General features: G+C 43.3%; 1 protein-coding gene across 3 annotated transcripts in view; it reads right to left on the bottom strand.

The window, feature by feature from the left end:
- Abcb4 (ATP binding cassette subfamily B member 4) overlaps positions 1 to 26,314 on the bottom strand; it is a 215,940-nt gene that overhangs the window by 55,261 nt on the left and 134,365 nt on the right. The window contains exons 1-2 of one of the 3 annotated variants that reach the window (XM_032907038.1): positions 2,022 to 2,131; positions 1,759 to 1,835 (exon numbers count right to left, since the gene is read on the bottom strand). The exons of the other annotated variants lie outside the window; for them this stretch is intronic. Coding sequence (XP_032762929.1) covers positions 1,759 to 1,829 — 71 coding nt within the window. The 5' untranslated portion in view covers positions 1,830 to 1,835; positions 2,022 to 2,131. Of the gene's footprint in view, positions 1 to 1,758; positions 1,836 to 2,021; positions 2,132 to 26,314 lie in introns of those variants that run through there. 3 annotated transcript variants of the gene reach the window in all.

Genomic DNA, 26,314 nt, shown 5'->3' with positions numbered 1-26,314 from the left:
TGCTCTGCGGGTACCTTCACGACAGCGTCCCCCCACTCCCAGCTCAGATAGGCAGACCTGTTTTCTCTGCTACTTTGTGAATACAGTCCCCAACTCAGGATACTTTAGCTCTAAGTTATTGCTGCCAGAAGATGTTCCCCCAAATACCATGGCTTTCTCTGTCCATTTCGTTCTACCCCTTTCTCAGTAATTCACTTCAAAATAAGACCTACTCTAACGGCCCTCCTTTAAATGGATAGATACTTTTGCTGTGTTCTCCTGAGTTTCTCAATCTTCATTAATTTACTTCACGCTTGTTACCTTTCAACAGATGGACATTTGCCACTGAATATGTAAAAGAGAACATGCCACAGGCTATGCGTCATGTTTGGAATAGGCATATTCTGCCTCCACGATTTGTTCTACCTAACGGAAGTGGGCTTAGCTTTCCTTGAACATACCATACTTGGTATTATATTATTATATAAAAATTAGCCTCATAGTTGGCTTTGTAATCTTACAACATCAAGTTAGTCTTAACTCTTTTTATTTCGGTTTTGAGATGTTTTCTTCTTTCCAACCACAGGCTGTGAGCGTTTCCTGAGAACTTCCTTGGCCCTGAGTGTTGCTACACCTTTTCCAGGGACTGCTCCTGATACTAGTCAGTATGCTCAGCCAGTATAATACATAAATAGCCTTCTTCCTGAAAATGCCATCTATTAATAGATTCACAGTCATCCCCAGCCTAAATTGCCAGATGACAAAACCACATTTTTCTATTAGAAGTGACACCATCCACAAGTTTTTTCTAACTCTATACCGATAAACCTAAATTTTCTGTGAATAAATACCATGGTTCTAAGAATGAACAGGGTGATGACACTGTCCAAACAAATTAGCAGGAGCAATGCTTCAGTTTAAGATTCAGATAGGCATATTTTTCAGTTGGCTAATCAGGCCCCTTGCAGCTTGAGAACCAACTACAGAAGCTGATAAATTCTGTCCCTCTAGATGACAACTCCATGACACATGTCAGTTTGTTCCGGGTGGCCTAGCATGAACTCAGAGACTCTAATAGCCTCATAAACTATTTGAAGCTGAGGGTGAAAATGATTCACTATCCCCACAACGAAAGAGGAAACAACACACACACTTGACTGGGCCCTTCTGCCTGACAAAAAGCTGGTGTGTGTTATTCACTGTGTCTGGGGAAGAAGCAGAGCCGGGGAGGAAGAAAGACCCAGTGGCAGAGGAAGCGTAAAGGTTTCCCCCTCTTGGAACTTGGACATAAAACTGATTTCGAAGCAGAAGTTAGAGGTTGCTCTCCATGTCACCCCCTAGAAAGGAGAAAGGGGCGAAACAGTCTACAGATGGGAGGAGGGGTAGGACTGGGGCAAAGAAGAGAAATATGGGAGGAAGAAGTCTTGCTTTGCTATCCTAGTTCAAAAACACAACCATCAATAGCAGGTGTCTGAAGTTCTACTAACTCGAGTAGCCAGATGATGGCTAAAAAGAGTGATCTGCAAATGTTTACTTTATGAAAAATACAGTGAATGTTACACAACGTCAATATTCCTCAAATCACCCGTGTCCCAGGGAGGGAGTGCTTTTGAAAAACAGCCTCTTCTCTCTGAACCCATTTCCAAAGGAGCCTGGGAGACATTCCTCAAGAACACTTAAGACTTCATCCCAAAGGCCGGAGGCATCAACCGATTTTCTCAACTTCTTTCCAGGACTCTGTTATAACGGAAAAGCCAGTGGCTCTGTGGTCCTGTATACCTGATGCTGCCTAGTTCAAAGTCGCCGTCCAGGCGCCGCGCTGTTCCGTTTCTCGCTGCCTCAAGATCCATCTCAGCCTGGGGAGAAACCACAGTCTCAGGTCCAAGTGCACCTAGCTCAGCTCCACCGACGTGGGGACCTCCAGGCTCTGGGAACCTCCGGCCCAAGGCGCAGAGCCAGGCGCAAGGGTGGCAGCGGCTCCCCAGCAGGTCCCACTGCAGTTGCCCTCCGGCCACCCCGTCTCTCGCCGCGTCCTCCCTCACCTGAACTTCACGCGCGTGTTGGCCACAGCTGGTGGCGTGCAGACCTGGACTTTGCTCGCCGCGGCTCGTCCCCGCCTCCCACACGCGTCCAGCGCCAGCGACGCCTCCCGCTGCGGCGGGGGCAAGGGCCCGGGCCCGCAGGAGAGCTCCCGCAAGCCCCGCTGGCTCTGCAGGCCCCAGCGCCACCAGCACGTCGCCCTCGCCGCCAGGGGCGCGCGTCTCCGCTGCCGCCCACCCGGGCGAGCTGCCAGCAGCCTGCAGCGCAGCACCAGCTGCAGCAGATAAGCCCGCCAATGCCTCGCCAGGCAGGCCACGGGCCCCTAAAAGTGACTGTCACACCTCCCCCCACCTTGAGTTTTCTTTTAGAACACACTAGGGAGGCAGTTTTCACTAGTTCAACAATCATGAGTTCTGATAAATAGTTAAATAGTTCTGATAAGTAGTTAAATAGTTAAGGTCGCTACTTCTGCATCCTCAGTTTGAGTCTGTGGCATCAAACTGCAACTAACTCTACAGATGCTGGAAATTAAGCAGTTCAGACCCAGAATCATCAGTACAAACTCCTTGGAGATGAGGAATACCGCTGGTGTCCGCCACAGGGGAGGGTGACAGAGACACAGAATTTGAGGTCTGAAAAGAATTTTCCTATTAAAAGCACATATTTAAAAAATTATTATTCATTTTACATCTTGATCGCTGGCCCCTCTCCTGGCCTCCGCCTCGCACAGTCCCTTCCCCAGTCCTCCTTATCCTGGCTTGTTAAGTCTCTGCGGGGCTAGGTATATCCTCTCCTACCGAGACCAGATCCCTGTTACGAACATAGTGGAAGGAGAGAATGGACTCTCAAATTGTTCTCTGATTTTCGTACATGTATCATGGCTCATGGATACCCATATACATAAAAACATGTGCAGAAAATAAATAAAATGAGAAAAAAAAGCACGTACTTTTGGTTTTTGTTTTCACAAAATGAAGAAATTGGAGCTCAGAGTAGCTAAGTAACATCCCACCCCACTTAATGCTGCATATTTAAAGCTGGCACCCAGGCAAAGCTGCTCTGGTTCCCTGCTCTAATCTCAGAGTTCCCTCTATGCCAAATTATCTTTCTCCTAGGGCCTATGTGAATATGGCTTCCTTGTGAATTCTCATTGATTTCTCCACTCTACCCAAAATGAAGGCGCTAAAACAGGTAATAAAGCTTCAAGCAAGTGAGTTTCGTACTCAATAGCTTCACAGATCAATGTGTGGCTGCAGACACCTCTTATTTCTCTGGGCTTCAGTTTCTTAAGCGTCTGTCTCCCTTATTAGGTTACTGTGAAAGTACCCAGTGTTGCTTTTAAAGCATAGCATCTGCTTAATACATGGCTTGTTTTTCTCCTAGTCCAGTAGCTGGATTTGCAGCTGAGCCTTGTTCTCTGTGTGGCATTAACACAAGAGCTGTCTAATTGATTTCCAGACAACCTTAAGGGATACAGAGTAGAAGAGTTGTCACACAGACCCTGACAGAAGCTCTGGGCTGCCATTTACTAGTGGTCTGGATTTGGATGGGTTATTTAAGTCTTAATTCAGTCTCAACATCCAATGAAATAGGGGTAAGATTGGATACGATGTGTGTAAAGTGTCCTCCACATTCAATACATGACAACTACTGTCATGGTTAAAAGCTTAGAAGAGATAAAGGAGAGAGTAGAGGAAGAGCTTGCAGCTACTCCCAGCTGAGTGTGCTGGGCATCTCCATCTGGCTTTTCACATGTGGAGAGTTGCTTGCAATTATGAGATAGACACGAATGTACTTACATATTTGGGCTCAACTTCCAGTCTACCCCAACCACAAAACTTTTTCTTGATGGAGTAGAATGCCTTTCCTTCACCAGCCTACCAGGTGCTCAGATCATTATTGTATGATACCCCGAGGCTAAAGCAATTAGAATTACTAAGTTCAAGAGGTGGGTTTTGGGTAACTAGGGGGGTGGCATTACAGAAGTCAGCGGGGTCTAAGGAATGATATATGCCTGTCAATCTCTAATATAAGACAGCCTGAGGGAGTGAAAACCAGACTCATAAAGGAATGAGAGGGTTCTGAAATAAACATAAGTGAACAAAAACCTGGAAGTAATGAAGTGGGTTGCTTTTTCTGACTGTCCGATTCAATTCATAAGGTTGTCCTTGTAAGAAGTACTCTGTTCTCTGCATGAGCACAGAAGTTAGAGGTAGGTACATAGTGTCTACAGGGAAGGGGAAGCCACATCTCCATATCTATGTTTATATATTTTCCCCAAATGAAAAACTGTACCATCTAAAATCCCAGTAGCACTATTATATTTTAAATATAATTTAAAATTATTTTAAATATACCTTGAAGAGTCCTTTGGGTCTCCACTCAGAAGGTAGGCCATAAACCATTTTCCATCCATCCTAAGTGTAAGGTACTTTTCTTCTGCAGCTGATCTGCCTGTCTGAGTTGCTCTGGGAGGCTAGGTAAAGAAGCCTTTTGTTCTATCTCTGCAGGAGTCTCTCAGCTCCAAGTTAAAGTCTCAGCAAGAAAAGGGGATAGAGGCCTGTCTCTGCTGTCAGCACTTGTACAATTTTCAGAGTGTGTGATTGCATGGTAAAATGTTCACTCCGAGTTTGCATATAAATTCAGGTCATAAATTGAATAAGAGGTTTATAACAAATAATGTCTACATGGATATCCCCTAGGAGTAAGTATCTGGCTAAACATTCATCATTTTTTTACTAGCTTACAGATTCATGGAGAGTTAAAAACCATAACTAGGTTGCCTTTGAAGTTTTGTATAGATAAACTCAGTCAATATTTTATCTCCCATCCTTACACCTATAGTGTATAGCTCTTTCCATATGACCTTCAGTTAATGGTTTTTATAACTCCTTCGAATGTGCTCTAGGTTTTAGATGTCTGTTGTTATCTCAGAAGCAATTAAGCAGCTCTGTTATAAAAGGGGCTCCAATATCTTGGTCTGCATCACCATTCTGAAATGATGGTGACCCAAGTATTCTGGTTGTTTCTGCAAAATAAATGCTCTTTGATTTTACCTGTGTCTGGGGACTTCCTTTAGTGATTTTTGGAGCTTTACAACTTACTTATATTTAGAGGAATTTGAGAAACATCTAAAACACTGCAGACTAATAAGACATTTTGCAAAAAAATCTAGGAAATGATAATATTTCTTCATGCTTACATATACTAGTGTGATAGTTGTATGGATGTATGAGAAGATAAACCATCTTAAAGAAATAGGTCAACATATTTGCTGGTGAGAATGTGAACTAGTACCACCACTTTGCAAATCTGTCTAGAGGTTTTTTCAATGACTAGAACTAGAACTTTATATGAGCCAGCTATACCGGTTCTGAGTGTACAGACTTTATATTTTGGTACAGAAACACTTACACAGTCATATTCATTGCTTCTCTATTTATAATAGCTGCTAAGTGGAATCAAGCTAGATGTCTGTTTTAGTTGGGTTACTATTGCTGTGACAAAATACCTCAACTAAAAAAAAACTTGTTTATTTCATCTTATAGCTTGTAAACCATCATTCAAAGAATCTGAGGTAAGAACTGAAGGAGAGACCATTGAGGAGTACTGACTTTCTTCTTATGACTTGTTCAGTCTTCTTTCTTAAACACCCCCAGGACTACCAGCCCAAGGTGACACCACCCTTAATGGATTGGGCCCTTTCACATCAATCAGTAATCAAGAAAATACACTACCTATTTGCCTACTGACAAATCTTAGTTAGGCATTTTCTCAAATGACAGTCTTTCTTTCCAAATGATTCTAGCTTGTGGTCAAGTTGAAAAAAAAACCTAAAATAATGTCCATCAATAGAGGAATAGATAAGAAAAATACTGTACATGTGCACAATGTAATATTGCACATCTGTAAAGAAAAATGAAATTTGCAAGTAAAGAGAACTAGAAAAAAATCAGACTAAGCTAACTAAAACCCAGAAAGACAAATACCACATGTTCTTGCTCTCACATAGATCCTAGCTTCAGATCTTTGGTTTTGTGGTTGGAGTGTAAGTATAAGCAAGTATAGAACAGAGCTTTTAGAGTTATGCTACGGGAGGTAGAATACTGGGAGACAAATGACTTAAACATGGTGCGTTTGGGGAAAATCTGGGAATAAAGCAGAGGAGGGGAGCTACTTCAAAGGAAGGGAATATGATAAGCCATATAGAAGCCATATAGTGAACAGTTAGCCAAAATCAACAGTCTGTGGAAAAGTCTTATAGAAACCCATTAGTCAGTAATTTCGAAATACAGTTTCTAAAAAGAGTTCAAGCAGCACAACCCTGCATAAATTGAGAATGTTTCTCTCAGAACATGGGTTATTAGATGAAAATCACAGGATAAGTCAAAGGATATCTCCCTATGAGTTACCTACTGGTCAGGGAGGCCCCAGAGGTATCTAAAAACTTGTAAACTATTGTTCTTGATTGCTCTTGATTATTGTAATGGTTTGGATAAGCTTGGCTCACGAGAAGTGACAGTATTAGGAGATGATGTGGCCTGGTTGGAGGAGATGTGGCCTGGTTGGAGGAAGTGTGTCACTGCATAGGTGGGCTTTGAGGGCTCCTAGTACTCAAGCTCTGCTCAGTGCAGATGAGACCCTCCTCCTGGATGCCTTTGGATCAAGATGTAGAACTTTGGCTCTTCCAGCACCAAGTGAGGCTCCATGATGCCGTGCTTCCCACCATGATTATAGTGAACTGAATTTCTGAAACTGTAAGCCAGAGCCAACTAAACGTTTACCTTCATAAGAGTTGCCTCGGTCATGGCATCTCTTCATAGCAATGGAAACCCTCACTAAAACAATCATCCACCATAACTATATTGTAAAACTCTGTTGCAGAAGACACCACACCCTTTGGTTTTAGGAAATAGGGAAATCGTTCTCAAATCATCCTGGAAACTCTCTCCTTGCTGGCTAGTTCTCACCAGTGTCAGAGGTGCTATACAGGCTGCTAGGAGAGAAAAGAATTAGACAGTCTTACCTGGATCCTGTGTGCTACAACACAGCAAGACATGCCCACTGGTCCAATAGTGGCTTGACTGATCTGGAGAATTGTTTCTGGGTTGAATTTGAGGCCTGTTCCATAGAAGGGAATTTCATGCCTCAGGTGATAATCCTGGTTAAAAGCTTATGGTTGGCGAGATCATAGGTTCTAGGATAGAAACCACATATATATATATATATATATATATATATATATATTTTTTTTTTTTTTCTGAAAGGTCAAGGTGTCAAGTTGCCTTCCGAATGTTTATACCCACAAACCTTGGATGCTCACTACCTTAGTCAGAGTAGTTTGTTTTTTGCAATAAACAGCAGTCAATGATGAATAATTGACCAAAGAACCAAGATTAAGAAACTGAGTATTCAACCCCAAATAGGACATGTAGATGAGCTCTGCACCACACAAAGCTCAAAGCCATCACAGAAGAGGAACCAGAAAGAATGCTTGGCTGAAAGCTGGAGAAGAGTGCAGTGAAATGTTGTCTTTTGGGCATTGCATGGCTATTCTACTCACGAACACACAGCAGAGGTCACCTGCACAAGAAATATACAAAACCAAGTCAACCCAAATTTCCAGCATAAATGGAGTAGATGATCTCTAGGCCCTTCCCATTCCTGAGGCACCATTGGCAGTGGAGAGTTGCTGGCGAGGAGGATACCATTTTTCTGAAGATGTGGCTATTGGTAGGTCTCCCATGTTTCAGTGGATAGTTTCACACCCATGCACATATGGACAGTGCTAACTTTACTTTGATGTGATGCAATTTTAGACATAGAGTTGAAAGAATGCTTAGGGGGGATGTGGAGAAAGGTGGAAGGGGGAAATGGGAGTAGAAGTGATTGTATTTGATTGTACACATGCATGAAATTCTCAAAAGTACAACAGGAAAGAAATCAGTCAAGAAATGAGTCGTATAACGATATGCCCTGTGATATCAGCTGGCTGATGTGAGCACTGAGCTGCATCACTGTGGCCATCTCAACTGTAGTAACAAGAAACTGGAGAGATACCTCAGCAGTAAAGAGTACACAGTGCTCTTACAGAAGAGCTGAGTTTGGAACCTATACCAGGCAGTCTGTTACTCCAGGTCCAGGGAGGTCCAACACTGCTGGCCTCCATGGGCACCTACACTTACTCCTACCTACACACAGGCACACACACACACATACACACACACACACACACACACACACACACACACACACACAAAATTAAAAATCATTTAGAAAGTAAACCTTTGAAATACTGTGGCAGACAGCCTAAGTCTTCTGGTACCATTAATCACAAACCTTGCTGGGTCGATATTGCACATGGAACTCAGCCAAGGAGTCAAGGTCCTCAGAAATTTTATCTGTTACAAATGCAGATGTTCAAGGAGGAGAACTCCGTTCACTGAAGAAGTCTGAGTGATTTTTATACACGCAGGGTTGCCGACACACAAAGTATGTGATGTGTGCTATAATGCACTTTAAATTTGCAAAAGATGCCCAAAACAAATTCAGTCAGGATTCTCTAAACATCTGCATATAATTTCTATGTCTACAGGGAGCATGACTAAAAGAAATAAGTAACAGTGGATAGTAAAGAATAAGAATTAGTGAAAAATTTGAAAAATAAAAATACTCTGTAAGAAACCAAAAGAACAAAAAACAAAAAAAATCCCACAAAAATCAAGAATAATGTTGAAATTTAAATAACAACAAATGAAATAGCAAAAGTTTAAAACAAACAAACAAAAAAGAACTTTTGACTTTCAGGATTTTAACATTTGGGTTTTAATCTCCCAGGATCCTGATTTTGGAGAGTTTAGGATCATGGTGTTCAGGAGGGTGTATTTTAGGATTATGGCCAGCACCAGTGTATCTGTATCCTACCTAATTTAGGGATTCCTTCTGCGTTTGTTTAATAACAGGAACACTCTTATAAGTGCCTCCAGTTACTCATTTATCAACCTGAATATTTACTGTATTTAGGCCATAATGACAAACTGCATTTCTCCTTCGTACTATACTGAAAGAACCCCCCCCAACCCACCCACACACACACATGCACTTGCATTCTATGTGTATGTAGGCACATGTGTGTACCAGTGAATGCACACACGTGTGCATCTGGAGGCCAAAGGCACCCCCAGGGGTTGTTTCTCAGGAGCCAGGGTTTTGTGGTGGTACTTCTCTGGGACCATATTCAGTCCCACTCATTTCCTGGCCCCCTTATATCCACTCTCCTCCCCTTACAGACCCCCTCCCCCAATAAAACACACACACACACACACACACACACACACACACACACACACACAAGAAATAAAACAAAGCATGGTAAATGGCTCGTCGTGAAGCTGCAATGTGTCATAGTGAGTCCCGCAGTATACTCTGTCCATCTGTCCACACATCTTCACTTCCGAATGTTCACTGCAATGTGTCATTGCTCTGGTTTGAGGTCTCTGGCTTCTCTTCTCGGGGTTTTCCTGTTGCTGCCCTGTGTCATAGAGATCCTGTAGCTTTGGATCAGCAAGACCTGCCCTTTTATGCACCCTAGCAGTTCACAGATTAAATAGATTTTTGGGGTGAACTAACTCAAAGCTCTGGATCTGTGGCAGGGTGGTAGCTGAGCTGGTCAGCCCACTGGCTCTCCCTTCTCCCCACCACCAGGGCCAGCTCTCAAGTATTGAGGGTCAAGGAGGGAGGAACATCACCCCTGCACCTATGTTACCTAATGGCAGATGAGTGCTGGGGTCAGCGCTCCCACACTCACACTCTCACCGGCACCCCTGCCACAGCTCACTGTGCCTGGGCAAGGCGTAGAAACCAGTCTCCCAAGTGCTGCTGCAGGTGAGAGGTGGGGCAGCTCTCCAGAGCGTCACTGCTGATGAGGGGCGAGACCAGTTCTGCATAATCCCTGGACATCCTCATGGTCAGGCAGCTCCTAGACCAGGTACATCTCCATGGTCTCTAGTGGCAATATGAACCACAGACATTGACACTGGACCCCTGTTACATTTCTCTTTCTCTCCCATCTGTTGACCACACACTTGACATTGTAGTGATTCCTGCTGCTGGTGGGCCATGTGGCTGTCAGGCCTCTGGGTGACCTCCAGTGAGTGTCCTCACCATATGACTTGTGGCCAGGAGGCCTCTAGGTGTCTACAGCCTGCCTATGTGGCATGGCGGGTGAATCTACGGACGTCTTCCTCCTCTAGTATGGTGGCATGGCGGAAGACCTCTGTATATCTGTGGCCCACTGGAGCTGTGCAGCTTGACAACTTTCTCCATCCACATTTCATGGCTTGGCAGTCGGCAGGTCTTTAGATATCTCCTGACTCTACTTTTAACCTCCACTGCCATCATCTCAGCCTTGGGATACTGTGATAACTAACCTCCTTATCACTGATCTCAGAGGTCCTGGTGCAAGGCAAGTCAGGAAAATCTGCTGTCTTACTGTTTCTATTCGTCCTGTGAGAATTTTCCTTTTCTATATGAATTTTTTTTTAATGTTTCAGATAACCATTTTTTGTTTGTTTGTTTTTGTTTTTGTTTTTGTTTTTAATGATTTTGAGAGCTTGGTTCACTAGAAATACTCATCAGGCAACTACAGCAATCAAGATGTGTTTTGGAGTGAGACAATGAAGGAAAACAAAATAGAGACCTTATAACTGATGGGGCTGGACCCTGATCTAGGCTGCATTCTTAGCCATTCTTCATTTGTGTGTTTGTTTGTTTGGTTGGTTAGTTTTCCAAGACAGGGTTTCTCTTCGTAGCCCTGACTGTCCTGTAGATATGGCTGGTTTTGAACTCAGAGATCCATCTGCCTCTGCCTCCTGAGTTCTGGGATCAAAAGAGCGTGCGCACTGACCTTTACACCGTGACTGTTCCTTTTTCCCCTCTCTCCTTCGTAACTAAAGCTGTCCTCTGCTTATAACTAAAGCTGTAGCCCTGGCAAGTTCCAGGTACCCACTGCAACCCCACACCTTCTGTCTGAAGCACAAACCACAAGACTGGCCATTGGTTCTAGACTGTATTCTTAACCTACTTACACTTTCCATTACTGTCAACTCCATGGCATGTAGACTCACACAATAAAATTGGTTTTCTGGGTATTTGTTGACACAAACCACAGGTGTTTGCTTAGTTCACTCACTCTGCCACTTTCCTGCCATTTGTTTCCTCAGGCTCCACATTCCTACCCTGCCTTTGCAGTCTACTGCTCCTAGTGCTTCTTATTGCCCTCATTAAACAGAAATGATCATAAGGACGTGTGTCCTCTGGTGTCCCTCTAAGCAAGCCAATGATGCCCTTGTGTGCAGCCTGTATTCCTTTGCATATCTACACCCAAGAGTCCATCTTTCTGCCCATCCTTCTGCCTTAAGGAGCTCCTATGCCAAGCACACCTCATGGATTATCTACCTCCTCATCCCTGCACCCCATTTCTCCTAACAAGCGTCCACACTTCTTCCTTCCTGAAGGACTCCGTTGGCTTCTTCCCTCCCAAGCTACTGCGATATTTCTCTCTTCTTTGAAGGTAGACTTCTTGAAAGAGATGTGCCATTGACCTCTATTTCCTGTCCTCTTGTTCTTTCTTAGATCCAATCTAAACAGGAATTTGACCCTTTAACACCAACGAAACTGCTCTCAACAGGGTCACTGATAACCTCCACGTTGCTAAATCGAAAGGCCTTAGTCCAGCGGTTCTCAACCTGTGGGTTTCGACCCCTTGGAATGTCTCGCACACATCAGACATCCTATATATCAGATGTTTACATTCGGATTTATAATAGCAAAAATAACAATTACTAAGTTGCAACGAAATAATTTTACAGTTAGGGGGAGGGTCACCACAACAATGAGGATCACATTAGAGGGTCACAGCATTAGGAAGGTTGAGAATCACTACTTTAGTCTATTTTAATTGAGAAACTCAAGTATTTGATAACATGATCACCTTCTCTTCCTAATTCACTTTCCCGGATTTCAGGATAAGACCCATTTCTTGTATTGCCAGGTGCTTTCCTTGTTTTTCTTTCTTTTATTGTCAGTCTTCTCTGATGACTTTCCCTTTTTACGATTTTTCATTTTGTTTTATTTTCAAGATTGTAGTGATTATGCCATCTCTCCCTTCCCTTTCATCCCTCTCCTATACCAGTTCTTGGTGTAGTGTTGACGTCTCATGGGCTTTTCTCTGTCTAGTTTAGCATTGTTCACTGATGTCCTCCTTCTTCAGCTCACCTTTGGGCAGTCACGTTGGTGAGGCTTTATTGGTATTTCTGATGTTATGCTAGGAGACACAATCTCATAGCAAATTCCATGACTCTTATGGTCTTTCTGTCCCCGCTTCAGCAATGGCCTCTGAGCCTTAGGTGCAGGAGTGTTTTGTGGGTGTGTCCACTGGGACTCCACAACTCTGCATTCTGATTGCTAGCGGTTTTCTGTAGTCATCTCTGCTGGAGCACAGGGATCTGAACCTTGTAGAATGTTCCAAGACAGGTGGCCAGAGCAGACTGGGGCACTGGCTGTGGGACCAGGTGTGTGACAGGCTGTGGATAAGTGAAGATTGGAATGGTAGGGTTACTCACCAGGCCAGCTTGTGGAGGAGGATGTGGGGAGTCTGGGTATGGGGTGGGGTGGTGGAGGAGGCCTTTTGTTAATTTCTGAAGTTGCATGAGGTGTTCCAAAGCTCACTTCTTAATGTTTGAGTCTCCCCATTCTTATATATATATTTTTTCTCATCTCAGTCTCACAGCTTTAAATATCATTCATATCCAAGAACCTCTTGGTTTTATTTTTTACATAGATCTTTTCCCAAATCCTACCTTTTATTTTCAAGGCATCCTGGATGATTGTACTGAATGTTTCGTGCCATCTCAAATCTAATATGCTCACTTGATTCCTGATCTGCCCTTCAAGCTGGCCACTCCAACAGGCCCCTCCTCCTAGGCTGGTATGTTGCTTGTAATTTTAAAAAACGCTCTATCACCTTTGCCCAGGAGCTGTGCCCGAGCTACCAGTCCCTCCAGAGACCTTTTGTTCTTCCCAGCTTAGCTCCCCCAAGCCACCAGCACTGACCAGGGAGTTGACCGCTCCACCAGCCCTTTCAGCAGATCCTTCACCCAGGAGGGGTCAAGTTACCAGCCTCACCTGAGTCCTTTGAATCTGAGGATAAAAACCACAGATATCGCTTTATTATTTTAAAACTTGCCAGCTAGGCACAATCGCTGGGTGTAGAATCTTCTGCCTGGTAATATATGTCCTCATAAATTAATTATCTCCATCTCTCCTCCATACCATGGCCACACGCCTACAGCGGAAGCCGTTGGCCCTAGCTGTCTCCAAGGCCTTACATGAGTGTAGCGCCCCTTTTCCTGGAAGAAAACCCTGCCTCTGCCTTTTCTTTCCGGGACCAGGAAGTCCCACCTATACCTTTCACCCAGCAATTGCCTCCCAGTGTCCTTTATTGACAAAAATCAAGAACCAATTAGAGAACTAGAACTTATTGTCAGATCCTTCCCCCTACACTGGTAGTTCTGGTTTTCTAGTTGTTAACACAGATTCACCTTATATACTTCTATTTCTTCAATATTCCATAATCAGTCAGTCTGGAATTATGTTGATTTTCCTTTAATGTATACTCCAAATCTGAACCCTACTCCATGTGTCCAGTTCTGCTACTGCTACACAAGTCACTACCATCTTTTGACTAAATTAATATGAGAGCGTAATTGTTCCTCTGCTTTGGTCTCTGCCCCTTCTCTTCCTTTTTCCTCTTTCCAAAGAAGGGTCTGATTCGAAGCGTGTTGCTCCGCCCCTCAGGACTCTGACTTGGCCCAGTTCTGCAGTGGTAACCCTCATTGCTCTGCCCTCTCCCTAGCCTCTCTGACCTCATTTTCTTTTCCTTTCTTTGCCAAACTCTGCCCTACCCACACGCGCATTTTGGATTTTGCTCAAATCGAAGAGGCAGTAGACATTCTAGTTCCCTTCGCCTCAAACTCGTTCCCCAGTGGTCACATGGATCCACTTTCACCTCTTCTGAGCGTAGTCTCAATTATCATCTTTGCAATGACAGCAGCCCTGTTTCCACATAGAAGCTGAGTTCCATAGTCCTTAGGCCTCGGGTCTGCCTTCTCTACTTGGTTTGATTTCTGTACAGCATCACTTGCTTTCTAAAAGACAACTATGATTTTTATTAGACTTCTGGCTATCATTATCTCCATAGTATGCAAAACTCCTGTGAGCAAAGATAATTTTCTATTTCATTCGTGGAGATATCCAGCAACCCCACACATGCTCCTTCCTTAGAAGGGTTATAGTATAAAGATAGAAAGAAAACGAGGTTGTCACTCCCATACAAAAACCTTCCAGGTTTAAATGACATCTTATAGAACAACCACACACATGTATATGATCTCTTCTGAATCTCAAAATGAAAAGCATGTTTAAGTAAAAAAAAAAAAAGAGCTACTATTTTCTGCTTGGAGTGGGAAGACAGGGACTCCCAAGGAGGAAGTTAATTTTATACAATTGGAAAAGGGAGTTGGGGGCTCTACCTCCAGTCACATGACTCCAACTTGTCCTTCTGAATCGATGGAGAAGGCTACTACCAGCAAGAAAGCATGATTTTCTTTTATGAAAGGTCCCTTAGCATAAAGCTAAGGGTGTGTGTGTGTGTGTGTGTGTGTGTGTGTGTGTGTGTGTGTGTGTGTGTGTGTAGGTTAAATCAATATTACAAATAAGAATGTCCTATAAGCAAAGGCCAACAGAAAGCATACTATATTTACCGATTTATATTCTAAATTTGCCAAAGTATTGTCAAATACAACAGTGATAGCTTTTCCTGAAGAAGGTGGCTTAGATTGGATTCTAGAGCACATTGACTTTTGATGATAAGCTCTGTGTTGCTTTTCTCCCGGTATGGGATGATGTCATATAGATGAGGCAGGTACAAGATAGAAGGAGGCCTGCCATTGGACAAGAAGGAAGGATGGGTGGGAGAAAAGTTTGAGGGAGGAAAAGACTGGAACGGAAAGGACAGGAGACTGGAGGAGAAGGCAGAGAAGCTGCAGAGAGGACACGGAGGCTGATGTTAAGATTCCACTCTGTGTATTTACAGGTTGTTATGAGTGTTCTTAAGGGATGGATGTGTATGGGGCTTTGTATGTTTAGGTGGGCAATTATAACTTATCAATTGGATCAGAGGTTATTGTGTTGTGTTTCTTTCATGTAGCGATTTAAGTGTAAGAGAGTGTGTGGCAGCTAGAGACACTGGGCTGCTGTGGAGTTGGGATGTGTGTTTCTGGCAAGATGTCTACCAGATATCTTGGGGCACTGCAGTGCTGAATCTAGTGGGGGTGAAAGACAGCCCCATTTTATAATTTTACAGCAACATCCCAGTATTTTGCTTTCCAGGCTGCTAAAGATTGGGTCTGGCATGCTCCATAAATGTCCATGTGTTAAAGGCCTGGTCCCCAGAGGTGCACTCTGGAGAAATGCTAGAATCTTTAAGGGGTGGAGCCCAGATCATTAGAGGACATTTTGAAGGGGGACTGTGGGGCTACAGTTCCTTCCTCTTTTTCTTTGCTCTGTGACTTGTTATATAAGCGGTTTTGCTTTGCCACACACTCCTGCCAGCGTCTGTGCTCCACTATAGAAAGGTGGAGCTCTTCGAGCCACCAAGGAGCTGTGGGGAACTCATTTCTCAAAGTGCTCGCCTTCTAGGTCCTTTGGCTCGAGGGAAGGGGCTTTTGTCTCTGCTTGTTGTCATTTCCGGAGTCTTTCCAATCCTTCAGCTAGAACCAATGAGGAAACAAGGAAACAAACCAGGAACTCAACAAATCAGGAACTCAATACCGAGTGCTGTTCTTTGAGTCCCAAGACCTTTGGTCAGTCTGCTGTACTATCTCCAGTTTTCAGAATCGTCCTCATTTTTTTTTTCCAGATGTATCATTCAGTAATTTTAGTTGTATTCAGCAGAACAGATAGAAAACAACAGGCCTGCTTTATTTCCCCAGAATTTATTACTGAATTTTTTGGACAAAATTTTTTTTTTTTATTAACTTGAGTATTTCTTATTTACATTTTGAGTGTTATTCCCTTTCCCGGTTTCCGGGCCAACATCCTCCTAACTCCTCCCCATCCCCTTCGTTATGTGGGTTCCCCTCCCCACCATTGCCACCCTCCCCCCAACAATCACATTCACTGGGGGTTCAGTCTTAGCAGGACCCAGGGCTTCCCCTTCCACTGGTGCTCTTACTAGGATATTCATTGCTACCTATGAGGTCAGAGTCCAGGGTCAGTCCATGTATAGTCTTTAGGTAGTGGCTTAGTCCCTGGAAGCTCTGGTTGCTTGGCATTGTTGTACATATGGGGTCTCGAGCCCCTTCAAGCTCTTCCAGTTCTTTCTCTGATTCCTTCAACAGGGGTCCTATTCTCAGTTCAGTGGTTTGCTGCTGGCATTCGCCTCTGTATTTGCTGTATTACTGAATTTTTTAAGGTGGGGGATGGAGTGATTAATTTTGCTCATGGTATGGGAGGGTTCAGTTGGTGGCTTGGCCCCAAGCACTTGGGCAGAACCTTGTGGTGCAGAATGACTTCTTCGCCTTATAGTGGATGGAAAGCAGGAGGGAAAGGAAGGGGTCCGGTTCCAGGTATAATCTTTAAAGGAGTGCCTTTTCCAGGTCAGCCCCATGTAAGGTTTCTATATTTCCCAAGAGCTTCACCAGCTGGGGAACAAGTGTTAAACACACAAGCTGTAGGTACATTTAATTATTCAAACCAAAATAGTCTGTCCATAGCCTCCAAAACACTCATAGCTGCCTAATAATACAAAATTCATTTGATCCATTTCTAAGAGAACTTACAGTCTTAGCAGTTCAAAGTCCAAATTCAAAGACCACTGAGCCTCAAGAGAAAGTCTTAGCCATGAGCCAAGGTAAAATTAAAGGGAAACTATATATTTACGGTGTATGGTGGAATAGAATAAACATCCCCAGCCCCCAAACTGAAGAATGGCAGAAAAGCAAAAATGGATGAAACTAAAACAAGACAGAAGCCTATAAGGTTAAATATTAAATTCTATTACTGTATATCCAGCAGCCTTAATTTTGGGCTCCAACAAGCTAGGGCAGCCCCGTTCCGGAGGCTTCTCTCCTGGACTCTGCTCACCATCTGAGGTTTTCTTTTATAAACAATCTGTGTTCATAGCACTTCCCAGATCCTGGAGTCACCATCGTAGACTGAGCTTCACACAGGCCCCTCAGAGGCTGTCTGAAGTATTAGACCCAGCCACACATTACATGACCGCTTGGCATTTCCTTGAAAATCAAAGAGGAAGCCTCTCCACCCCCATAACTCTTCATGCCCACACAACCAGAATCATGTGGACAATACCAAGGCTCCATCAGATCCTGTCTGCCTTGAATGGCTAAGCAGCTGAGCACAGGAAAGACTTTTCAAGAGAATTGATATGTCCAGACTCTGTAGAGAGCTCTTTTCTCAAAGCGAAGTCTCCAGATTGAAGATCCCCACCCCTCCCACCCCCATGATCATATTGTGGTTGATAGCTAATTGATTCATGAGATGCCCTTAACACATCTTCCCTATTTTCTCAGTGCAAAATACTTGATTTCTTTTTAATGGAGCCTATTTCTTTAATAGTCAGTTGTATTTATCCTCACCTCTAAATAGACTCATTCTTCTGGCCAAACTGTGTCTTTATTTTTTTCAAGTCATTCTATCCTGCCTTTTACCCATTATCCTTATAGTAAAACTGCCTAAAAGGAACCAGAAAAATCCATACTATATCCTAAATGTTCTGCAGGCTTAAAATGTCTTCCTCCAGGTTAATTAGTCCATTACTTTAAAATTCAGCTTTTACTCAGACAAAACACAGTCCTGCCGAGGAGTGACCTATCCTTGTCTGTTTCTATTCTCATTTTCTCACAGGAGTGCAGTGATTATAGATGTTCCTACTCTGTATACGGCTTCCACGTGGCTTCTGTGCATTCAAGTTCAGGCCCTCATACTTGCTCAGTGCTTACCCACTGAGCCATCTCCCAGGCCTACGACGTATGGATTTTTGTTGTTATTGCAATAGTTAAACTGTTTCAGTCAGGGTCTCTGGAAGGAAAAATGTCATACCCAAGTTTGGTCATTCCAGCATGGTGCCATGACAGAAGTATTCACAATCAAAAAGACAAAACACAGGCAAGAGTAGGAACTCCATAATAGTAGTGAACTATCTTAAAGGCCACACAAAGTTCTGAACAGGGGTATTGTCTCTCCAGACAAGTTTCGGGGTGGGCGGCAGTTACTAGAAGCTGTCTTAAGTCAGTACTGCCTTGAGAAGGGCCATGATGCCCACCCGTCTCTTGGGTTCTCATTCAGCTGAACCCAGGGAAGTTAACCACTTGGGGTAGAGAGTAGCGTGATGAGAAGGGTGGAGACTAGACAGGGAGGGTAAACAGAAGGTATGCGGCACATGTCTCACATAGAGGAATCAGGAAACTGGCAAGTCCCCGACCCTTTCCTGACTGTCAGTGTCCACTCATAGTTTATACGTTGCTTTCTGTACCCAAGGAAGGGTTGAGCATGGAGAAGGCAGGAGAAGAGAACAGTTGAGATGCAGGCTCAGCCCTCAGTAAGTGAAAACAACTACAGAGTAGGAACTAGACAAGGAAACTAAAACACAAACTGAAACTTAGGGAGGTATACAGAGCATGAAGAGATCTCTATGTAGGCAATTTAATTTTTTTTTTTTTTACTTATTTACTTTACATCCTGCTTATTGGCCTCCTCCTGGTCACTTCCTCGCACAATTCTTTCCCGATCCTGCCCTGAGCAGGTTGGAGGTCTCCTGGGTACGGCAGCCTAGCTAGTCGAATGTAACCCACATACAGGCAACAGCTTTTGGGATAGCCCCCATTCTGGTTGTTGAGGACCCACATGAAGGTCAAACTGCATATCTGCTACATATGAACGAGGAAGCCTAGGATCAACCGGTGTGTGTTCTTTGGTTGGTGGTTCAGACTCTGAGAACCCAAAGGGTCCAGGTTAGTTGACTCTGTTGGTCTTCCTGTGGGGTTCCTCTGCCCTCTGGGATCTAATGTGAGCAAGTTTTAAAGTCAATTTATGATCTTAGCCGTGGCCTGCAGTACTGGTATGTAGTGTAAATACAACGTTCAAGAACTTAAATTGCACTGAAATTTAATTATCTGTATTAATTAATAAATTTAATTTCATTTTCATCCATATTTACTGAAAAAGATAATCATTCAACTAGCATGCCTGGAATCCCAGCTACCGAAGAAGATGAACCGCAAGTTGGAAGTCTGCTCAGGCAATTCAGTTACAGTCTCAACATGAAATTTTTCCCAATAAATTTTTATTTAATTTTTATGCTTATGGCATCTTCATATATAGAAGTGCATGCCTTTGATTTAAATTAAAGAACCCGGAAAGAATATAATTTTGATAATTATAATCATCATTCAAATAATGTTAAACTTTTATTTCTAAATTAATCTCTACCATGTATATGAACATTAATAAAACTGTGATTAAGAAAAGCCACCAATTTTCCAAACAGCCTAATGTGCTCCTAGGAATGCACAAATAAGGACAAACCCCACAGATGTGTGCACACCCTTTTTAAGCTTCAGAGCTGAGCCTGTTTTCAGAAGGAAGGGAAAATGGCATTCCATGGGGGCTTTTATACAACAAGCCATTGTTTTGTTTTCAGGGAAAAAGCAGTAAACACGAATGTAGACACAGCCCATATTCTGTTTCTTTAGTCACGACAGTGGACAGTTACATGGTAAATACAGCAGTTATTCTGAATTGAAATGTTTCAAAATTATTTCGTCATCTACAAATGCATAGTTTAAGTTTGTGGACTAAGTTCTTTCTTTTCTTTTTTGAATTTTCTTTTATTCTTTAATCCCTTTTCACAGTCTTCATCTCCCTCCTGGTCCAACAACCCCAACAACCCCACCAACACCACCATCACCACCACCACTGATCCCCACGCCATTCCTCCCCCAACCCCTACCCCACCCCCATCTGCAAGAGGATGTCCCCACCCCCACTCTCCATCCCTACTCCAGCGGCCCTCCCCAGTTGCTGGGGCCTCAAGACTCTGGAGGGTTAGGTGCATCCTTCTCTCACTGAGGCCAGACCAGAGAGTCCTCTGCTGTATATGTGTCAGGGCCTCCTATCGGCTGGTGTATGGGGTAGGATGGGGAGGTAGCTCCATGGTAGATCCCTTGCCTACCAAAATGGAGACCTTGGTTTCAATTCCCAGTGTCCCCCGCACCCATAAAGGTTTTAATGATCTCTTTCAGAATTAAGTATATGCAAAAGACTAATGCATAAATACAAACTAATGAAAAACATCAGTGTGCTGTATCTAGCTCCTCACTTTTTAAACACTTTTTTCAGTACTCATACCAGAGGAAATCTTTAAGGTGTCTTTTCTAGGCCTGTGATATCATTCAGCCAGAGGTTCTGAGTTCAGTCCCCAGAAGTCAGAAGGTGGAAGGAGAGAACTTACTCTTACAAGTTATCCTCTAATCTCTATATGTGTGCTTTGCTGTGTGTGCAACACACACACACACACAATTATTTTCGGATTCAAAATTAAAGTTTGCTTTTCTACTTTTTTTCTGATCATCTCCATTTGGCTCATCTCTCCAGGTTGTGTCTCTGTCCAGAAATCTGGGCTCCCTGACACCAAATGTTTCAGCCTAATGCAGTTGACTATTGCAGCTACGGGGATTTTCAGACACGCAGGTAGTATCATCCACAGCTTGGTTGAAACTGGTACGTTCTCAAAACAACATGGAAAAATCCATGGGTTCTGCATGAGTCATCTGTTTAAACTATAAAGAGCAGGAGTAATGGGGTCATTGCCCATGCTGACCAAGATTTTTTCCCAGTCATGCTTACATTGACCCTGTGCCTAACAAAATGTGATTCATCCCCCAGAGATCAAGCTGAGGGTGTGAGTGTGTGCTTCCTATGGCTCATGTGATTGATATATAGAGATATATAGACATATAGACATATAGATATGTAGACAAATATATCCACTGTACACAGTACTGAATTCGTAAGGACATTTTGAAGCTAGTATTTGTGACAGTCTGATCACGTTCCCCCTGAGTCCCCGTTTATTCCCCTTCCCCATTCCTCTCAGGCCCTTCCTTCCCCTAAACAGGATGTTTTGCTGTGGACACAGTTGAGGAATGACAATGAGCTCTTCCAGGAAGGCAAACATTTTCATATCAAATTCTGAACAAGGACGTGGCCACTGTGAAGTGGCCTAAATATATAAAAAAAAAATAGTCCTAAGACAGACAACTGTCATTCTTTTTCAAGCTCCCAATTAAAGAGGAGGAGGAGTTGTGCTCCCTCTAACTCCCTTGTCCCCACCTCCCTAAATTAAATGGTTTGACCCCTGCCCAGAATCTCCCGCCCCCACCCCTCCACTGTCTGTCTGATGAATATAACCTTAGATGTCCATAAAGCCTTTTCATTTTATTATTTATTTAGTATGCTATAGTCTTTCTAGAGTAGTTTCAGATTTATAAAACAAAATTGAATAAAGGCACAGAGGTTTCCTATAAGTTCTCTGGAAAGTTGCCTTCTGATCTCCACACTGGTTCTGCGGCATGCACACACACACACACACACAAGAAAATAATAATAATAAATAATAATAAATAATAATAGTAATAATAGTAATAATTTTAAAGATTTTCCCACCAGAGAGAAATATTTGTTACAATTGGAGAACAGCTATGGAAAACCATCTTCAGCCTACACTTTACAGTGCTTTCTCAGTAGTGAATCACCCTTGGTACTGTACGTTCTGTGAATCTGAGCAAGTCTACCGTGACGTCCAGCTACTACTACTACAGTTTCTTACAGAATAATCTCATTGCCCTAAAAATAAAATCTTTGATGTCTTTTCTATTCAGCTTCCCTTTCTGTTCATACCTGGCCCCTGTGGTCCTATAATGTGCATGGCTTTGCCTTACCCAGGATGTCACATATGAGAAACCTACTATGTGCACTGTCTCAGGCTGGCTTCTTTCTCTTGGTTTGCATTTTGGTTTCCCCCTTATTCATGACTCGTTCCGTTCCAGTGCTCCTTTTAGCCCACTGAGTGGATGTGCGTCATTAATTTATCCAGTCACTGAAGAGTAGCCGGATATGGGTTACGTGGGAAGCTTCGCCACCCTCTGAGCACTCCAAACGTGGTTCCTCATCTCGGCACTCCACTTCTCCCCAAAGGCTTGCCATCATGGCGCCATCGCAACACTGAGTCTTGAGATGAGAGCCCCTTCTCTTATTATTGTGCTTCCAACTTGCATTCTAGAAGGCATCTAAAACAATCGATACCAAATAAAGTCTTACTTTCATCCAAGAGAGCAGTGTTTTTGAAGATGAAGAAAACTGCGAGCTAAAACGCAGTCAACATTTTATTTTTCTGGTGTTCTACATAACTGATCATTATCCTAAGTGCTTTTATTATATTTAGTACCTAAGCAATTCAGTAAAGCAACTGGTGAAAGAAATCACCACCACCACCATCATCATCATCATCATCACCACCATCACCACCGTTATTAGCCAGTGGGGAAATACGGTCTTTGAGAAATAAGTACCTTGTCCAAGGAACCATGAGCCAAAACTACTGGCCTAGACAGAAACTTGGGCTTCTCTGACTTTAGAGCCTAGGTGTTGTCTACCACAAAGCAGCAATCAATGAGAGGGAAATATTTAAATCTGGTTGCTCACAGAGAAAGGGAAAAACTCTCAGGTTTCAACTCAAAGGTCACTTAGGCTCTTTTGAAAGAGTCCAGGCGAAAACATTTCATTATTTATCTTTGACCGCGAGCAGAGGTTTCTCTTTGCTATTCTAATTTCTCCAAGGACAGAGAGGTCTTTCACCTTAGTGTTTGACATTCCAAGTGGGACATAGTAATGTCATTGTGGAAGTGTCCCAATACGATCATTTGTCTAAATGCTTTTTCTCCTCCCAGAACAGCACGTCATTTTGTTTCATTCAACAAATATTTGTACTGAGGACTTTCGGTGTGTGCACTGTTGGTGGAGTTATCAGGCGCAGTGCACAAGAGCCACCTGTCAGGATCCGATAGTCACAGGATTTCTTTTGATGATCAGGAAAGCTGAGTTTAATGGCATGCAGAACCGTACTGGCTCTGGTTATCCCATGGCTTGACTTGCTTGGTGTTTCTGACCACTTGTAGTTCTACGGACTGGCTGGATTCAGTTCTTGTCTCAGAAACCTGTGGGCAGACACCAGCTGAGGCTGCAGCTTCCTGAGTACGTGACAGGCCTGTTCACACCGCTGGCATGCGATGCTGGCTGAGTACCAAGGACTCTGTAGGTTCAAACCACTTCATAGGACTTTGGTTTCTTCTCATAGGAAGGGGGTTTGGTTTAGAGAGCCAGGATTGTCATCATAGTTTGGGATCTTGTCTTCAATCAAAAATAAATCTAACTGCCACCTTGTCAGGTAGGGCTTGCAGGGTTAAGATGGTCCCTGTTCATGTACCAGGGCATCTCAACCCATGTTGAGCCTGGCTCAGCACACTCTAGCCATAGGTCTCAGTCTTGATCTTCAAATGCTCCTTCAGGTGTGATTTCCTCTGCCTGGAGCTCTCACCTCCTCCTTCTCCCGTCCTCCCTCCTCTCCCCATCCCCACTTGTTCTAACTAGGTTTTGATGAACTGTCTCCTTGTCTCTCTGTGTCATTCTGTCTCTGTCTATTTGTCTGTCTGCCCCCTCTCTTCTCTCTCTCTCTCTCTCTCTCTCTCTCTCTCTCTCTCTCTCTCTCTCTGTGTGTGTAGGCAGAATTATAAGGCTTTAGCTAAGAATACTGTTGCTCTATCTTGTGTTAATTTCCAGGAAACCTGACACAAGGGCAGAGACAAACAGGACCAGAGTTTGGTACTTCCTGCCCCTTTGCTGTATGCTCAGGCGGTTGCCAACCTCGGTAGCACAGTGCTGTAAAGTGATCCTCCCTTTCAAAGGTCTGCTAACCTGGAGCACCAGGGTTCTGAGCTGAGTAAGCAAAACTGGATTTTTATAAAAGGACTTGCTATGGGACCTGAAGACAAATGGGTGCTTTGTCTATCAGAACAGGTCGAAGCTCGAATTGGCTGGAACTTCAGAGGCTGATGCTGGTGAGTCAAACAGAGGGCCGTCGCTGTTCAGAGTCCTGCCTCACTGGATAACTTTTGAGATGGAACAACAGAAATCAAGCCCAGGCTAGAAAAGGAATATACTCACCAGATGAACCCGCCTGTATTTCGTGGGTGTCCTGAAAGCCTGTATCAGTCAGGGTTCTTTAGACAAACAAAACTTACAAAATGAATCCATATATGGATACAGAAAGTGGATTTATTAGAGTGACTTACAGGCTATGGTCCAGCTAGTCCAACAATGGCTTTCTCCCGATAGAAAGTTCAAGAATCCAGTACTTGTTCAGTCAACAAGGCTGGATGTATCAGCTGGTGTTCACTACACTCTGGAACCCTGAAGAAGCGATCCCAATGTTGGTGAAGCAAGAGCAGAAGCAAGCATGCAGAGAGCAGAGGCCTTTCCCTTCCTTGTCCTCTATGTAGGCGGCCATGAGAAGGTGTGGCCCAGATTTAGGATAGTTTTTCCCAACTTGAGTGATCGGGATATAAGGTAAGTCTTCCTACCGTATGATCCAATTAACTAAAAATACCCTACAGGTGTGCTTAGTGACTTGACTTTTTAGTTAATTCCAAAATGTAGTTGACAACCATGAATAGCTGTCACAGGGCCACGCCTTGAATACCTGTGTTCATGTAAACAAGTTCTTTCTCTAATGGAGTACCTCAGCTCCGTCAGTCACAGCACCATCTCAACAAGTCTTTATCTTTCGTCCATCATGTCCAACTTGTTTAATATATATCATATATGATATGTGGTATATAATACACGATATATTATATTACATATATTACATATATGACACCATATATGGTACATTACATATCACAATATATAACTATATATTATGTATCATATGATATCGTATATAGTGTGATATATAACATATACATATTATATAACATAATCACATATAATATGATATATTACATATGCATCATACATAATATTCTTAATGACATATAACATATATGACACATACTATATAATGATATATTATAGTATATAATAATAAATAATAATGTAATATTCTAATATAATGTAGTATATGTATTTTTTAGCCTTTTGTTGTATTTGAGGAAGCTGTGTTCTTTTTATCTCCTTTGTTTATTCTCTGGTCTTTGCTCTACTCTACTAACTTTGTGTCTCCTTGTTTTCCAGGTTCTGGTTGTGCACTTTTGGATTGCATTGTGGGATAGCGTTCATTGCTTTTGCCCCTCTTCTCCCCCATTTTGCAGTATTTGGCATTGGGTCAGGGACTCAAACACACTATGGGAGTTCTTTCACCACTGATTGGTATCCGCAGCCCCCAAAGGCCCCCTTTATGCTGCTTCTGTTTATACCAGATGCTTCAGGTTGTTGTGTGTCTATTCCTATTTGGTAGAATAATTTTTTTTTTATTAACTTGGTATTTTTATATACATTTCAGTGTTATTCCTTTCCCGGTTTCGGGCAAACATCCCCTCCCCCTCCCCTTCCTTATGGGTGTTCCCCTCCCAACCCCTCCCCCATTGCGCCCTCCCCCACAGTCTAGTTCATGGGGTTCAGTCTTAGCAGGACCCAGGGCTTCCCCTTCCACTGGTGCTCTTACTAGGATATTCATTGCTACCTATGAGGTCAGAGTCCAGGGTCAGTCCATGTATAGTCTTTAGGTAGTGGCTTAGTCCCTGGAAGCTCTGGTTGCTTGGCATTGTTGTACATATGGGGTCTCGAGCCCCTTCAAGCTCTTCCAGTTCTTTCTCTGATTCCTTCAACGGGGGTCCTATTCTCAGTTCAGTGGTTTGCTGCTGGCATTAGCCTCTGTATTTGCTGTATTCTGGCTGTGTCTCCGGAGCGATCTACATCCGGCTCCTGTCAGTCTGCACTTCTTTGCTTCATCCATCTTGTCTAATTGGGTGGCTGTATATGAATGGGCCACATGTGGGGCAGGCTCTGAATGGGTGTTCCTTCAGTCTCTGTTTTAATCTCTGCCTCTCTCTTCCCTGCCAAGGGTATTCTTTTTCCCCTCATTTTAAGAAGGATTGAA

This window comes from Rattus rattus, chromosome 6, assembly GCF_011064425.1.
Source record: "Rattus rattus isolate New Zealand chromosome 6, Rrattus_CSIRO_v1, whole genome shotgun sequence".
Taxonomy (NCBI): domain Eukaryota; kingdom Metazoa; phylum Chordata; class Mammalia; order Rodentia; family Muridae; genus Rattus; species Rattus rattus.
This window is presented reverse-complemented; position numbering and strand designations above follow the sequence as displayed.